The sequence below is a fragment of the Cryptomeria japonica genome, chromosome 1 (genome assembly GCF_030272615.1).
Source record: "Cryptomeria japonica chromosome 1, Sugi_1.0, whole genome shotgun sequence".
Taxonomy (NCBI): Eukaryota; Viridiplantae; Streptophyta; class Pinopsida; order Cupressales; family Cupressaceae; genus Cryptomeria; species Cryptomeria japonica.
In genome coordinates, this window is record NC_081405.1 from 644,679,885 (window position 1) to 644,697,838 (window position 17,954).

Below are 17,954 nucleotides of genomic sequence, written 5' to 3' on the forward strand. Positions count from 1 at the left end.
AAAGAATGTCACGAGTGTGCAAAAGAAAGCTACGCGATTTCCAGAAGAGCAGAAACGTGTTTTGATAAAAAAAAATACCATGAACCCTTGCGCTCAACAATCCACAAATCTTATTAGAAAAACCCTCCAAAAATTTCCAGAAAAATCACGATTTTCTAGCTTGAAGCCCATGATTTTTATTAAAAAATTGTTTTAAAAACTTCTGAAAAAAAATTCCAAGCAAACCACGAATTTTTACTGAACAAAAATTTGCCAAAAAATTTCTTATGAAAACTTCAAAAAATCCTCAGTCTAAAAAACCACAACTTTTCATAAAAAATCATTTCAAAAAACTTCTGAAAACAAATTCCAAGTAATGAAACCATGAATTTTTATTAAAAAATTTGCCAAACAGTTACCTCTGCTCCGATACCATGAAATGACAATTGATTTTTCTATTTTTATAAAGGAGATGAAAACTCTTTAAATAGAGATTACAAGTAGAGTTTCTAAAATAGAAACGAAAGATAAAAAAGAAACATTCTAAATAGGAACTAACTACAAAAAGGAAATTACCTAAACTAATGAACTAAATGACCATTACAGAAATATTACAATATTCCTTTTATAGATTTTGGCTTGAATAGGGTGAATAGATGGCAAAGCTCTACACATCCTCTAAAGTTAGTTTAGGAAGTGCTTTCATAGACTTTGCTTCCCTTCAACCTACACAAAAGGCAATTGATGCAAGGCTTTTCATTTGCTCACAAAGTGTAATGTCCCCTTCTCAGTGATGTGCATTCAGTGGTCCATTGGCCTATTCCGAAGACTCGTAGGCTATTTGGAAAGGAGAATTAGGGTTCCCTATTTTCTAGGAGGATTCTTTTGTGTTTTCAGGGCGTATATGTGGGAGTTTGACAGTTTGGATTCTGGATTCCTTCTGGGTTTTCAGAGAGCTTCAAGATGGTTCGACATGCATCTGCATCGAGTGACTTTTTACTGACTTACTATTTTTAGTAAGTGTGATGGCAGCTCAGAATGTGGTTAAAATCACTTTGGAAACACTTACTATTTTTAGCAATATGCTATTTTTAGTAAGTACTATGTTTAGCAGTTCTATTTTTAGCAGGATGTCAGCTAGCCTATTCAGATGGCTATTTCCGGCAGGTCAGTTTGAGCAATTGGTCTCCCAGCATTTTTTGGTGCTATTCTTGGCAAGGATTCTGTAGCTTAGCTCAGATGACTATTTTTGGCAGTTTAGTTCAGAGCCCCAACTCAATTCAATTTTGGTGATTTCCAGCACTTCAGTCTCCGGCTCAATTTGGCAATAATCAATATTTGAGGAGGGTATTTTAATATATTATACCTTAGGCATGAGGTATTAATATTTGATTATTTTATGGATGGACGACTTAAGAAGGGAGAAAATATTAATTTTATCCTAAGTCTATTTGGGCGAAAATTGCATATGACTTCAAGGGGTTGTCATGGTGTTAATAAGTAAATTATAACTCAAGGCAAATGGGCGATTTTCTAAGTATATTGCCTTAGTAATATTTTTTATTTGGAAGTCATAGTTGGGCGCCCACTTTACACTTTATTTTATGACACTTATATCTATTAAAAAGGGCGAACTTGTGCAAGGAAATGAAATGAAATACAATGCTAAATGTGGATGAAATGGAATGGCATTTGGTTTGGGCGTATTTGGAGTGCATTTGAATTTGAATTTGGTTGGCAAAAAGTTATAAATAAGTGACTTGGGCTCTCATTTTGGTATCTTGAAAATTTGTAATGTTATGCTGTCAGTTTGGCGACAGAACTTGAGGCTTCGGAGTGCGTCTCCCTAGTGCTACCTGGTTTCGTACTTGAAATACAGTACCTAGCTTTGCATTGTATTCTCCTACATTCTCAGAGTTTACCATAGACATTTTTGGTGTTGAAGTGATTCTGGAGACTCGCTGGTTTTGCCTGTGGCTGAAGCATATTTTCGATCACACCTCTCTGCTGAAGCGACTGACGGTTATGGGTATCAGCTCTATCTTCCTTCCCAGCACTGGCGATAAACTTTGCAAGTTTATAACACATTTGTTTGAGTTTTGAATTTATTATGTCAAATTGAAATTCTTAGGCTAGGCGTGGGTTTTCTGTGTTGCATTGGGATGCGTGCAAAATAAATAAGGGTTTGTTTGGGGTGTGGTTTTGATTGGTTGTCATTGCTTATGATGTACGGTGGATTTGGGACTAGTTTGAGTTGATTTGGATGTAAAATGAGGGAGTTATGAGTATTTTGGTATTTCTATAGGCTGCTGGTTTGTACTTTCAACCTGCAGACTGGTTGTAACAGAAATTTATATCCTTATTGTAGAAATCTGCATTACTCTCCTTCTTTCATCTCTATTATTGTAAGGTTAGGTAGTAGTACTACTAACCAGTTCTATCTTTGTAATTCTCATCCCACTGAATAAGTGGAAGAGGCTGGCTTGCCGCCTAGTATTCAGCAAATTTGTAATTTTCAGTCCTCCCACTAAATGAGTGGTCGAGTGATAAGTTAATGCTATGGTCCTCCCGCTGAAATATGCAGTGGAGTGATTGTTTAATGTAATGTCCTCCTGCTGAAATATGCGGTAGAGTGATTGTTTAATGTAATGTCCTCCCGCTGAAATACGCGGTAGAGTGATTGTACTTCAATTCCTTGTGGTTTCTCCTTGGTCGGTTTACCGCCAAGAGTTTGGTTTCTATCCTGCTGGATAAGCAGAAGGGGCTGGCTTGTCGCCCATGCATTGTAATTTTCAGTTTGATTATTGCTGCTAACGATCCCCGGAACACCGTATGCTCTCACCCTCCCAGTCTGGGCTCTCGATGAACAAAAGGTGGAAGGGTTCCCTTTCAGTTGTTTTGGTTTATTCCTCTAACCTTAACGGGTTAATTGTTGTGGATGAATTGTTATTGGTCTAAAAAATCAAAAAAATATTAGTGGGATATTTCATATTACACAAAGATTGGAATTTCTTCAATGGTGGAGAGCATATCCCTAGATGGACTTCAAAGGGGCTTTCTCTCACCCAGCCCTATTCTTGGAGCTGCAGACAAAACTCAATCTAACAATGATGATGCATCGTAAGCAAAAGAAATCTACAAAGAATGTTAAAATTGGAGTACAATGCATTGTGTAGGGAGCTGATTATACAAGTCAATCATAATCTCTCCCCGAAGTTGACAACAATAATGGAAAATGAATCGGCTCCAATGACAATTATTGGAGAAAATGCAAACCCTAGTCCTTCAACAACTATCCCTTCTCTACACATGGGTGATACCATAGTGCTTTTGGTAGATGGAAGCAATCAGAGTATGATGATTTTGTATCTTAATGATAAGGGAGATAGTAGAGCTTATCAAATATTAATGAGACTACCACGACAATGGTGAAATACCATGTAAAGCGGTCGTCTCAAGTTATAGATAATGGCAATGGCTAATAGAAGTGGAATTCCTTGATATAGAATAAAAATTAATTAATAAATGACTAGGAAAATAGAAGCCCCACCTTCACCTTGCTACTTTTAGACCCCATCAACAATAGTTGTTGGGGTAACTATGGTTTAAAATAAATATTTATTTACATTTTTACATATGTTTCAAGCTTCCAATTTCCTTCATGAAACTTCCCTTTCTTCCAAGCATTACAAATAGCAAGCCAAATTTTTGAATGGTTCACTCTCAATTGTTAGAATAAAGCCAATGATCTAATTTGAGAAGTAACCTTTACACTATAACTAGATAAATTCAAGTGAAAATACCCTTCATGGGTTCAAAGTAGGATTTCACATTTCTAGAATGAAAATGTATATACTTGTAGATGGGAAAAAATGGATTTATCATGAAGGGTGATTATATATTATCTACCCATTAACCTAAAGGAAGAAAGATTTCCTTGAACCAAATCCTTTTGAAGGGCAAGTAGTAGAGAGCATCATTTCAGCTTATCATGAAGACTCCGAGAATCTGATTTGAAGCTTGTAACACTATGAGATAACTATTATTTTATGTTACTAAGTAAGAAAAAAGACTTTATGTATCATGGACCATAACTTTATCATGAATTGTGATACCATTATGTAAAAGATTGTGAAAAGAATGACTATAGCTTGTATTACTAGGGTATGTTTGGTTGTGGTAAACTTGTGATTTAAATGTGACCAACTTGTCTTTGGACATAACAAGTTATTCTTGACCATGATAGCATGAAATTCATCATTTGTAACTTATGGCATACTATAATGTCATAACATAATCATAACCTTGCAACGATAGAGTTTTGTATCCCCAGTATATAAAATTAGTTTGTAACTAAGTGGTTGCAAGAGTCTTTACTGAGTCTGTATTGGGGTAGAACGATGTATATGCATACATTGGAAGAACGATAAAACATGAAAATAATCAACCCTACAACCTACATGATTGAGTACTGGGTACAACAATTTCTATTTGTCTATATGTTATGATATTTCTTGAAAATATTTGTAAAAACCAGAAATATTAGCAAACCACTTCAAGGGGGTGATCTCTAGTAATCAGATTATAATATATGAATTCAATATTAGATGATATGATAATCTGGGAAAGAGTTATCTTCCTTATTATAGAGTTAGCTATGAAGGTACATATCCCTTCATTCTGATTAAGAGGGACTAGAGTATTAGCTAATATTTATGCTAGGGTTAAGCATGCTCCAAGTGCTTATCCTTATTATACTTAGGAATAGATCATATTAGGATCATAACACTATAACTGCATCACATAGAGATGAGTAGGGATGCATGTGACATAGGTTGAGGCTGGAGCTCCTAATCTGTCTCACCTATTCTTCCTTATGTGAGCATTGAAATATAAATCCTGTGGCCCAATTTTTATATTCATATCCTGATCTTCTAGATATACCCAGAGTTGTAGAAAGAAGTGCTCTATAGATGACAAACATGTTGCAAGCAATGCCAATGCTAACTAAGATGTTAAGATTTCGACAAGGCTAACTAATTAGCTAGATTGCCATTAAGACAGATTTGATACAGTTAGAAACTCAAGGGGATAAATGTTAGTAGTTGTGACCCAAAGAGCATCATGCCACTTAGCTAGTGAACCTTTTGACATGAACTATTGTTGCTTATTAATATTTTCCTGATGCATAGATAGGATGTCTGGCATTCTAGGTCTTGCATATCTGTCATTTCATTATCAGCATCATGCATGTGCATAGCATCTCATGTTCATGTTCAAGCATGCAGCATTGGAAGAGTCCCATGGGCCATTCTTGCAGTATGTGCCATGGTTGAGGTGGAAAGGGTATCCACCATTGGTTGTCATCAAATCTTGAACTCACTCAGAATCCCAGCATCATTGTGTACTAGACATTGTACTTGGAATTATTCTAATTGCTCATGTATGACTTGTAATGAATGTAATCATTGGATCAGATCATGTAATGCATTGTCTTATGACTTATAGGTTATTGTAATAAACTTGATGGGCCTTGTACCTCTAGTTGTACTTTATTGAGATGTCATAGATTGATTGTACTCTATGCACCTGTTCTTATGGGATTATAAATATGTTAATGAATAGATGAATGACTAGTAATGCTGTTGAAGGCATAAGAATATGGTTAGAGAATGAACTTTAAAACAAATAACTTGTAAACCCAGTATGGGATTTTACATCACGCAACAGAACTTTGCAGAAGCAGACTCCTAGTTTTTTTATAAGCGTCCGATTTGTATAAGAATAGTGTCAGAATTGCAATATTTTTAGAAATAAATTGATTATTTAGGATTTTATTTTTGAAAACCTACATGCTTAGTGCCTCTAGTAATCTCTATCCCCTTCTCAACTTTTGGTTCTGATTATTTGCATTGGCCTCACAAGAGGTTTATAGCAGTCAAAGCTCCTTTGAGTACTGACAAAAATCATTGAAGAAGATGTCTTTCTAAACAAGTGCTTTCTTTCTTCTAGCTACCATGCAGCCAAATCTCATCCATGTGAGGTTATACTTGACATGGAATAGACAAAGAAACCTATTATTCTATATCATAGCTAATAATGTGTACATGTCTTGCTATACATTTCCAGACCACAAAATTTTGCTCATAAATGATATAAAAAACACAAGTTTGTGGGTTATGCAAAAGAGATCTAAAGATTCTAAGAAATAATTCAAATTGCATTTGTATATGTGCTTCTCCACTTTATTTCATCCTATTGGGACTTGTGTCATTCATAGAGAATGCAATTTTTAACACAGATCGAAAAAGAGAGGACAGATGAAAGCTAAACAATTGCAAATAGGAATTTAGGACCTCAGATCAACCCTTCATTCACAATCTAATAAAATAAACATTGGTTGAACAATGACTGAGGTTTTTCCCTGATATAACAATTGCTCCTCTAATGATTTTCATGGCATCTATAGAATTGTGGAAACTCTAAATGAGTTCAAGTTAGTGCTTGTCGTTTTTGTATGTATTGTAATTGGGATCAATCTTCCTTAGGTCAAAATCACGAAAATCCTCTTGATAGTTCAACTTGCTTCCCATAAGGGAATTATGGGTGATAGGTAGATCTAATTGTACTTTGAAATGGTGTCAATTTGGATCGTCTCTCTTTTCTGGATGAGGTTGTTTGCCTTCATTTCAGCAACACCTAAGGTTAAACAGAATGTTGGACTTGTGTATTGGGTTTGGATGATGCAAATGCAATTTTCTCTCCACATCATTTGTTCCTTGCTTGGCTGTGATGTAATGTCCCCTTCTCACTGATGACCTTCCAGTGGTCCATTAGCCTATTCCTGAGACCCGTAGGCTAGGTGGAATGAAGAATGAGGGGTCCAGCATTGATGAAACGAGGACTTACTATTTTTAGTAAGTCAGGAAATGGCCATTCTGGTGTTACTATCCTACTGAGCTCTCCATGTTTTGCCTCTGGACGCGATGATCATGCTTTTCTGAACATTAGTTCTCGACTTACTATTTTTTAGTAAGTGGCAGTGTGGCACAATTCTATTTTTGGCAGTAGACAGGGTTCTGATTCTGCAACAAGTTTTGTGGTCGTCCTCGCTCAATTTCATCCTAGTTGTGTTAATAATCAGTACGGGAGTCATATGCGACATAATTAAATATTATTTCCTCATCCTAAGGTTTAATATTTAATTAATCTGATTATTTGCGACTGATTTATTAAAATTGGGATTAATGCCTATTTTATCCTAATTGTTTGGCGAAACTCATGTGTACTATGTGATGGCAAAATATTTTAGAGGAATATTATGTTATATTGCATCTCCATTATTTGCCAAGTAATTAACGTGGGTCCCTTCCCTTTTGGCGTGAGGTTTGACTTATGAAAAGTGGCGCTACACTTGGGTGAAATGAAATGCAAATGAAGGAGTGGCGTTTGGAGGAATTTGCATTTGATTTTGGTTGCTTAAGAGTTATAAATAAGAGCCTTGGGCTCTCATTTGGGAAATATTTGAAAATTGCATCGTTATGCTGCCGGTTTGGCTACTGAAAATCTGAGCTTCGAAGTATGGCTTTCTAGCTAAGTCTCAGTTTCGTACTTGCAAGATAGTACCTAGCTGTGTCCTTGTATTCCCATTGCTGTTGGTGAATGAGTTGTAGATTGTGGAGTGTTCTATGTGGGATTTGAGTGTTTTTTGGTTACTGGTCGCAAGGCTGCTGAAAGTATATTTTGCTCGCACCTCTTTACCAGGCGACTCCATCATTCTGGGTACCGGCTCATCCTTCCTTCCTACTCATGGCGATACATTGTGTAAGTTTTTAGCAAGTTTAATTAAGCAATGATTTTTCTAGACAAAATCAAACTTCCTAGGTCTAGCGTTGGTTTTTGTAATTGCATTGGGATGCGTGCCAAATGAATATTGGGTTATTTGGGTTGTGGTTTGGATTGGATGTGGTTGTGAGTGTTATATTGTGGGATTGGGATTTATTTGAGTTGATTCAGGTGAAAAATGAGGGAGTTATGAGCATTTTGGTGTTTCCATAGGCTGCTGAATTGTACTTTCAGCCTGCAGATTGGTTGTAACATAAATATATATTCTTGTTGTAGAAAAATGAGGGAGTTATGAGCATTTTGGTGTTTCCATAGGCTGCTGAATTGTACTTTCAGCCTGCAGATTGGTTGTAACATAAATATATATTCTTGTTGTAGAAATCTGTAATGTCCCCATTTTGCGAGCATCAGAGTTTGTAAGAATTAGCCTATCATTTGACCCCCGTAGGCTAATAATTATTGATAGAGGGCCTCGTGTGGCAGTTACTTGGTGATTAGAGACATTACTCTTCAGCTGGATTCAGGTTTTGGCCTTTGCACAGGTTTTTTTGACTCAGATTGGCACACTTACTATTTATAGTAAGTTACTATTTTGGGAGAGTCAGGGTTCCTATTAATAGAAAGATACCTGAGCAGAGCTTATTGGCAGTGTCGACCTTGATTGGGCCTTTGCAGCTATTTCTAGACTCAGTTCCACATACTTACTATTTATAGTAAGTCACTATTCAGGGTTTCTATTTTTAGACAGGCATCCAATCACATGGAGAACAGGGAGAGTCGACTCCTGGCTCAGACGGTTTAGCAATCAGACAAGTACATCAAGAGATATTAAAGTTTAAGTGACTTAGGTGATTTATTTAATATTTTAATATTATTATAAAGTTCTAAAGTAACTTTATAATAATAAAGTCACTTTAATATAATAAAGTGCGTTAAGTGAATAATTTAATGTGGGAATAAATCTTTTATCCCACATTGGCCAGGAAGGTGTTTGAGCTCTCTTACGGAAAGAATAAAAGGAAAGGCAAGAGTTCATTCTCGGCATCCAGTTGATGAATAGTATTTTGATTGATTTTTATTGTGGAGCCTAGGGCTTTCGCAATTTTCTTCTTTGATCATAGGAAACGAAAACTTCCTATTGATAGCAATTTTGAAAGTGTGAAATAACACCTGAATTATTGCAGTGGGAAAGAATACTTCAGTTCTTTCATTTGTGCAAATTGGTGAAGTTTTCTACAAGGGTTTGAAGTTTATTGTTGAAGAACATTTATAGTTGGTTGTGAATCATCCTTATTTGGCAACAAATTATTCAAGGTTTTAAGAGCAGATTGCAAGTTTGTTCTTGCTGCTACAATGCGCATGAACAGTGCCGTGAACAGTGCGCGTGAACAGTGCACGTGACCAGTAACTCGTGAATAGTGAAACGCTACAGTGATACATGAATAGTAAAATCGCTACAGTATATTGCATCTTAGTTGAGTCTACTCAAGGGTTCTTCAAGGGTTTTAATTGCTGCTCATTTCCAGATTAGTTGCTGCTGTCATGACATTGGAATTTGGGCAGAATTTATAATTGTTGGAGGCCGTACTATAGCAGCAGCAGCCACACATGTTGCTTCACAATTTACATGGTATTTGAGTTGCTACATTACCCACAACGTAGGCACTTCATTGGATCAGGTTCTCTTGCATTTAATTTCAGTATTTAATAGACATTCGAAGTTGGTTGTATGCTGCCATTGTACTCAGACCTGGGTATTTTGTTTCATATCATATTCAGCGGTCAGCCAAGAGTCTTGGCCCTTTCATATCTGTGGTAATTGGGACATCAATAAAAAGGAGTTGCATATGATATATTTGTAGTATTTATTTCAGTTTGCAAGATAACTGTTTGTCTTAATGTCCCTAGCTGAAAGTCAACATTTCATAATAGGAATTGCATGGCAAATGTTCGATAAAATGCTTATGGCTGTAGCTCTCATTTCCATACTCTAGTTTGCAGCATATGTTATTTGCACTTTCTTTATTCCTTGGTGAAACATCATTGAAAACTCAAGCAAAACCCAAACACTGAAAACATTGAAAAATCAAACAAAGGCAAAAAATTGTGGTTGGTTAGAGTCCACCAGGTGTGGGTTCTTACAAAATCTGCAAGTACTCTTCTCATCTCATCTCTATTTTGTAAGGTTGTTTCAGTAGTACTGATCATCCCTTCTTGCTACACTTATTTGTAATCCCCACTGCATAAGTGGAAGAGGTTGGCTTGCCGCCTTCTAAGTTTTGTAATTTAGTTTATGTACTCAGTCCTCCCACTAAATAAGTGGTCGAGTGATAAGTTTAATGCAATTGTCCTCCCACTGAAATATGTGGTAGAGTGATAGTTAATGTAATGTCCTCCCGCTGAAATATGCGGTAGAGTGATTGAATTTCAGTTTCTTGTCTTTTTCCCTTAGTTGGTTTACCGCCACAAGTTTGGTTTCTATCCTGCTGAATAAGCAGAAGGGGTTGGCTTGCCACCCAAGCATTGTAATTTCAGTTTGATTATTGTTGCTAACGATCCCTGGAACACCGTATGCTCTCACCCTCCCAAACTGGGCTCTCGGTGAACAAAAGGTGGAAGGGTTCCCTTTCAGCAATTTGGATTATTTTGCTAACCTTAATGGGTTGTGGTGATTGCTAGTATCTCTTATTGTTAAAAAATCAAAAAAAAATTGTTTGCCCTCTCGGGTGAATAACTTAAAGTACACAGATAAAGCATGTAATGCAGAATAATAATGCCATAGATATCAGGTCAAATATATAAGATGTTATTCCATTTGTAGTCGTTCATCACAAGTTACATTCGGAAGTATATAAAGATACCGAGGGGGTGCGAGCGCCAACCGTCGCACCGCAACTACCACCCCTCGGTTGCCACTAACCAAGACAATTACAACGTACAACTTAATTAACTAGTTTTATTTTCATGTACAATATTGCCGCTAACATCATCCCCCCCAAAAGAAAAGAAGTCGTCTCCGAACGACTTACTACAAAATAGAGATGACATTAAACAAAACTGTTGACGCCACTCGAGCCCGGAACTCATACACCTGTTGCGTCCTCGCCTGAAAACCCTTTTCTGCTACCATCCGATGCTCAAGTGCGGATTTCACCCTTATGGCTTCCTTTGACAGCACAGTCCTCCTGTGCCTAAACCAAACTTGTCTGCAAAACACACTTTTTAGTCTCAGCCTCCACCAACTGCTACTCAAATGATACTGTCTCCCTAGCCAATTTATCCTCGATAGCCACCCTCTCGGCATCCAACTCTTGGGTACGCTAAGCTAAGTCTCATGCTAGTACTGCCTCCAACCTGGTGGTCAGCTCCTCCCGAGCCCTCTGTGCATCCACCAAGGCAACCTCACGTCCAACTGAGACATACTCTGAGTTCCTCAAAGCGTACCATTCATGCCTGGAGGTGGCCGCAACCCTCTGTCACAAAGGCTACGAGACACTTCAAATCCTCCATCACACTCCCCAAAGGCTGATAACTGAACTGAATAACTCTCTGGTACCGTACGACTTCGCGTGCCTGCAATGCCTTCCCTCAGACTCTGTTTGTTCGCAACCTCCAAATCCGTCTCCCTCTACGGCTTATGGCTTCCCCGCCAATGCTAAGCTTCAAGTTTCTTTCTCACAGTACGGGACAACCCAACACTTACCGTGCCTTCTCTAATGCCCTTCGACCAACTCAAAAAGTGTATTGTATCTCAAAAATAAACTGGGGGTCTGGGGGCAGTGCCCCCAACGGGATCTTGGGCAGCGCCCCAGCGGGGTCGAGGGGCAACGCCCTTGTGGGGTCTAGGGCAGCGCCCCTCGTGGGGTCCAAGGTCGAGGGGCAGCGCCCCCGCCGCCAAGGCCAATTTACAACCTTCAAAACCACACGAAAGTCCATGGTGCACATCATTTCTGTGATATTTGAAGATGTCAAAACCCTCTTCTCCACTGTAATATTTTCAGCATCCTAGCTCCAGATGTCATCAAATGATTTTTCAATCTGGTCGTCGTCGTTTTTTTTGTTTTTTTTTTCTCTCTAAGTGTCCAGATTCGGCTTGGGGTTCTTGCCTCTGGGATCGCCCTTCATCCTTCTCAATTTTCCTCGCCCGAGAGTCTCCCACTGTCTCAAGTCCCCTTCCATCCTCTCGGGTTCCCCTCCGGACTCTTGGGTGTCCTTCCGGCCTCTCGGGTCCCCTACGCGCTTCTCGTGGTACGGTTTAGATTTGGACCCGTTGGTGGCAAGTCTATTTTCAATGGCCATCCGAAGGCCTGGAACCACAAATTCTACAGGGACCACGGACTCCTTCCCGTACATAAGAAGAAGAAGAGTAATAAAGATTTTGAAGGTTGCCGCCTTCCACACAGGGTTCCAATCGTTGCCGACACGAATGATCTTCGGATTATCTACGTCACCGAGGTTTGGGGTGTCTCCCTTCCAATATTCTCTGTATTCCGGCAGGTACACCTCCTCTATTACTTGCTCTGGTTCCTCTACTTCGAGCCTGTAGCTCTGGAAAATTTCGTAATCCTCCATCTGCCAGTGGAAGAGCCCATTCAAAGACCCTGTCTCATCCTCAGAGCACTCTCCTAGTTTGAGAATCCCTTCGTCGTTGGGTTCCCTGCAGCCCCGTCCTTCGTCCCTCAGGTCGCCTTTTCCTTCACCCTCCAATTCCGAAGATGATGCCAGTTCCTCGCTGACAACCTGGATCCTCAGATCAATGGTGTACTTCCGCCCCCCTTTCTGCATAGAAAGGGTGTTCTTTTTCCAGTCGTGGTTCACCTTTGCTGTAACTAGCCACCCTCTGCCTAAGATGGCATCATACCCCTTCTTCTTGAGTGGGATTACCACAAAATCTAGTATGAAGGGTTGCGTGCCGATGGTGACCGGCTGGGCCATCAAGGTGCCAAGTGGCTTGATGTCGTGCTGGTCTGCACCTACCAAGTTGAACGTGGGTGGCCATAGTGTTGGCTTCCCCAGCTTCTTCCACGTATCCTCTGGCAGTACATTCACCCCCGAACCTCCGTCCACGATGGTGTCCTTGAGGATAGCCCCGAGAATTCCCATCTCTACTACAGCAGGATGTTGACCACTATTTAAGGTCAACAACATTGGGTCAGCCCGGAACTTCCGCCCGTGTGGCATGCAAAGGTGTCTGCGCAGTGGTTTGTATGGAACTAAAAATGGTGGTTCTTAACTATGGCATTGTTTCCAGAAGGTCCTTTACCCTTATAGGTACTTCCATCTACAGTACTTGCCCAATGATGTTATTTTCAGCTTCCGTACGGGAAGATGTACTCACCCCCTCGTTGTTCCGTCGTTCGGCCGTCATCTCACGTTCGATATTGGCTTTTGCCTCCCGTAGTCTCTCCTTCTCCATACGGGGGTCGAGATAAGTGGCCTTTTTCGTTTGAGCGCGGGTGATCGCCAGTACTTCTTTCTCACCAATCTTCTCAGCCTTCTCAATGTTGAGGAGATTAACCCCTGCCTTTGGGCAATTTGCGTCCTCATGGTCACCTAGCCCACACCATCGGCAGAGGTGCTGAGGGGTGGCTTCCTTCGTGCAATCACGGGCGAAGTGCCCCCACTGATTACAGACCCTACATTGGATCATTGGCCGGCCCTTGGCGTCATACTGGATACGGCTTCTGTTATTGTTATTGTTGTTATTCCTTCCGCCGCCGCGTCTATTGTCCCGGTAACCTCCAGATGATGCCGTTGTGTTGGTTTGCTGGGTCATACCCACTGGTGCAGATGTTGTGGCCTGCTCAGTGAACAACACTTGGCTCATTTGCGTACTTCGGGTTTTCATGTTGTATGGGCATTCCTTGATGGAGTGTCCCATCACTTGGCAAATCTCACAAAAGGCCTTCTTCGGGCAAGTGCCTTTTGTGTGGCCTTCTTCCTTACAATCAGTGCACCACACATCTTCGTTTTTGCTCGTGCTTCCTTTCATGTTCTTAAATTCCTTCAACATACGGTGCATATACTTTTGAAGATCTTGCACCTTCTTACTTGATGATTCGTCACTGCTGCTTTCTCTCGAGGACTCCTCTTCTGCAGAGGACTTGTCCTTTTTCTTCCGCGATGTTTTGCCTTCACTTTCCAAATCCATTACGCGGTTGTACGCATCATCGTATGAGGTGGGAGGTACAATTTTCATCTTTCTCCTCAGGGATGACCGCAACCCTTCCACGAACCATCTTTTCTTTAGTCTGTCAGTCGGCTGGTTCTCATCTTCCCCAGTAACTCCTTTAACCGTCGACTGTATGTTCGCACTGTTTCGTGCTTTCCCTGCTTTGTGCTTAATATCTCCGCCACAATCTCATTATCATCTCGAAGGAGTCAAAACTCCTTCTCAAAAGCTTTCTGTAGGTCATCCCATGTTCCCACTTTTGTTTTATCCACATCAGAGTACCAATCAATGGCTAATCCTCTCAGGGTGGCAGGGAACTGCACCACCCAATCCGCTTTGTCAACTACCCCGTTGGCTGACCATATTGTCTCACATGTACGACAGTGCCGTACGGGGTCATCGTTGCCATCTCCATTGAATTTAGGCAACTTTTGTTTGCCCACCATCGATGGGCGTCGTCTTCCTAGAGGTGGCTGTGGTTGCGTCTGTGTGCCGCTCCCTCCGGCGCCGGTGGTGTGTCCTGCGTGGGTGACTGGAGGTACGGTGCTTTGCCTGCTGTGTGTGGCACTTGCAACCATACGGTTGTCCTCCCCTCCGTTCTCACCCGCACCCACTCCTGGCTCCCTCTGGTGATCCTCACTTCGTGGCGTAAGGGATAAGTTTCTAAACTGATCCTGAGTCTCTTCGACTAGATTCCGCCGTAACCTTGTTTCCTCCAGAAACTCTTCGTGGCTCCTCACCCTACGGTGTTCTGGCGACGCGTAGAAATTTCCCTCGGCTTTTGCACCCTCCGTGACACCTCCTTGGTTCCCTTCGGGCCACCCTTCGACAGGTCGTCCTTCGGCAAGTTGCCTCAGCCTCCATCTACGTTCTACTTGCTGTTCCAGAATCAAGGCCCTCTGTGCGGCCTCCCACTCGTCCGTTTCTGTTTTCTTATTTCTATCTTTATTTAATAGGTTGGGCATTAATTCCCATACATTTCCATAATTCACAACACATAAACCAAAGCACGCCTTTATTAATTCATTTCGTCAGATACAACTCGTGTCAATATTATGACACCTTTGTTTGAATATAGAATGTTCCTTTATCCCTATGGGATTCAGGGTTCAATTCCCTCGTCGCAGTGTCTTCTCCGTTGTAGAGCTCTGTTTGCGCGTCGTCGGCCTCTGGGTTTATCTCACCAACGGGTAGGCCCATCGTGTCCGTGTGCCATCCGCGTCTTCCGTTCCCAAGTACGTCTAGGCAACGGCGCCAAATGTTTGCCCTCTCGGGTGAATAACTTAAAGTACACGGATAAAGCACGTAATGCAGAATAATAATGCCATAGATATCAGGTCAAATATATAAGATGTTATTCCATTCGTAGTCGTTCATCACAAGTTACATTCGGAAGTATATAAAGATACCGAGGGGGTGCGAGCGCCAACCGTCGCACCGCAACTACCACCCCTCGGTTGCCACTAACCAAGACAATTACAACGTACAACTTAATTAACTAGTTTTATTTTCATGTACAATATTGCCGCTAACAAAAATTACTGGGATATTACATGTGACAGCATGCCTGATCGAACCATGGTTGATTTTATGATCAAATCTTTTACTGAAATCATTCAGATGGAAACTTCGTTCCTTGGAAGGATATCGAGTTGTCGCATAATGTCTTGAATCACCAAAGAACTTATTCTATGTTGGTAGTTTCCTCATAAGGGATCTCCTCCTTGGTCAGGTTAAGCTTTGATGTCGACATTTGGTATACTATTAGATGGATCAAAGGGCTTCCTATGGCAAAAAGTTTCAGCTAAGCATCTACTTACAATAAATTGGCCTCATTGTGAGACCTTATCAATGGTTTTAATAATAAAGGGAACCTTGCTAGCTCTGTAAGAAATTGGTCTGACAGGTTTAGTATTGTTTTGATCTTTTGTATTGAACCTAAGAAGTGCTTTTTAAATAATTTCATATTCATCAAAAATTAGTTGTTGATTCTACTCTCAAAATTTGCGGTTTGAATTTGGAATCATGCCTAGTGTCTCAGAATGAATAGACTATTTTCCATGTTTTCTTTGATTGTCCTTTAGCTATTACTGTGAAAAAAATTCATTATTGTTTGGTCTAATTTTGCATGTAAAGCTTCCATTTCTTGGTTTGATATACTTTTTGCTTTCATTAGAACTAGCAGACCTGTTTCAAAGTTCTTTATGAAGATTTGGCTGCTTGTTTCTTCTGAAGTGTTATGGTATTTGTGGAACGCTAGAAATGATGATGTTTTCCAAGGTAAAATAAGGGTTCTTACAGACTACAATAGTGAAGCCACCTTTCATCATCTTGCCATGCAGGTTGATTTGTTGTTGAGGATTCCTAAGACTAAGTTCAGAAACTTCACTGACAAGGGTGCTTCAACTGTGCATGAAGAATAATTGAGGGGAACGCAATCTTTTCCTCCAAAGTGGACAAACTTCCTGCTATTGAAGAAGCTTTTGAGGTAAGAACACTGTACCTATAATCCAAGAACTGAATATGGTTGTTAATTAAATTCAGAACTTATTTCTGGATTTTACTGTACCTAAGGACTCCTCTGTAGTGCTGGACAACTTACAAGGAGCTTCTAGTCAGTTAAACAACTCACCTTATCTTTCTTTTTTTTAATTCGGTCTCTCTTCCACCTGCAGGTTATGGGGAGGGTTTCTAAGGTTGGGTAGAAGGGTGTTCATGGAAAAACAGATTCAAAACCTTAAATCCCAAGTGCAACCAAATTTAACCGGCTGAAGGCTAAAGAGGCTGCTGCTCAAATTGCTTCTTCTGAAGAGCAAGATACTGGCTTTTAATTAAGTGTCCTTAATCATTCTCTATATGGTGCTAAAAGGTTTTGTTGTTTTAGCATTTTTTTCTGTATTTGCTGCCCTTTAGGACTTTGAACATGGTATCTGTTGTTGTAGATTGATGATCATGGTGCTCCTTGACCCTATAGACTTCGTTATATTAGTGCTACTATTGATCTTCTAAGCACATACTTTGTATATTTTGTAAACATTTCTTCCAATATAAAAATTGTAACTAAAGACCATACGAAGAAATTGAGATATTTTATCATGCAAACAACTGACACCTACCACTTAATACACAGCCATTATATACATGCTTATCTCCCAAACCAATGCCATACAACAAAGTGTACAAAGATAAGTAATGGCTTTCTATATTTATTGTCCACTTGACTGCAGGTAGGATATAAGACAAAATCTTCAACAACTTTGAAGATAACCATGCAACTTTACAACATAAAGAGAAAGGGAGAGAGTCTCACCATTCCTTTACTTTGGGGGTATTGGTCCAACAATCTGCACAAGATAACACCTTAATCAACAATTGCTTCTCCAATAATAGAAAAACCTTAATGGAAATTGCGTTTAAGGTTTCCATAATTTAAATTTACAAAAAAGAAATAAGGTGACTTGCAATACAATTAGAAATGCATCTGCAATTTGTCAACATGATTTTAAACTACTTGCTACAATGGATATGATTTTTATTATTCTGTATCTGTCCTATGTTGATGCATGAATTGGCACAAATTGGCAACCATCATAAGGATCAGAATCCTTTCAGACGTGAAAGTATCTAGCCAAAACTGTTAAATATCTTCAACCATAACAGCTCATTGTGTTTTTCACCATTTTCATAAGCCAATGAAACAGAAAAAAAAAGACAATACAGTAAAATTTTGAGATTTTTCATAGGCATACCTTTAGAATAGCATATTTGGACTCAACTGTGCTTTTCCTCAATTATTTCCAATATGTTAATGTCCTAGAATGAATGCAAAGGGCCAATGGAAGGCTGCGTCAATAAGCTCAGAAAGTGTAGGGTTCAAGATCAAATCTAGCAAACCTATAGCCATCGTACTCCTCAAATTTCACTTGTCTAAACAACTTAAAGCTTTCATTATTAATAA

At 39.8% G+C, this 17,954-nt stretch overlaps 1 protein-coding gene across 5 annotated transcripts in view; it reads right to left on the bottom strand.

Moving 5' to 3' along the window:
* The window catches only part of LOC131037815 (beta-hexosaminidase 1), a 144,028-nt gene that overhangs the window by 46,953 nt on the left and 79,121 nt on the right, over positions 1 to 17,954 (bottom strand). For all 5 annotated transcript variants that reach the window (XM_057970026.2, XM_057970025.2, XM_057970028.2 and 2 more), the window contains one exon: positions 17,307 to 17,340. In XM_057970026.2, the coding sequence (XP_057826009.2) occupies positions 17,307 to 17,340 (34 nt within the window). The remainder of the gene's footprint in view (positions 1 to 17,306; positions 17,341 to 17,954) is intronic.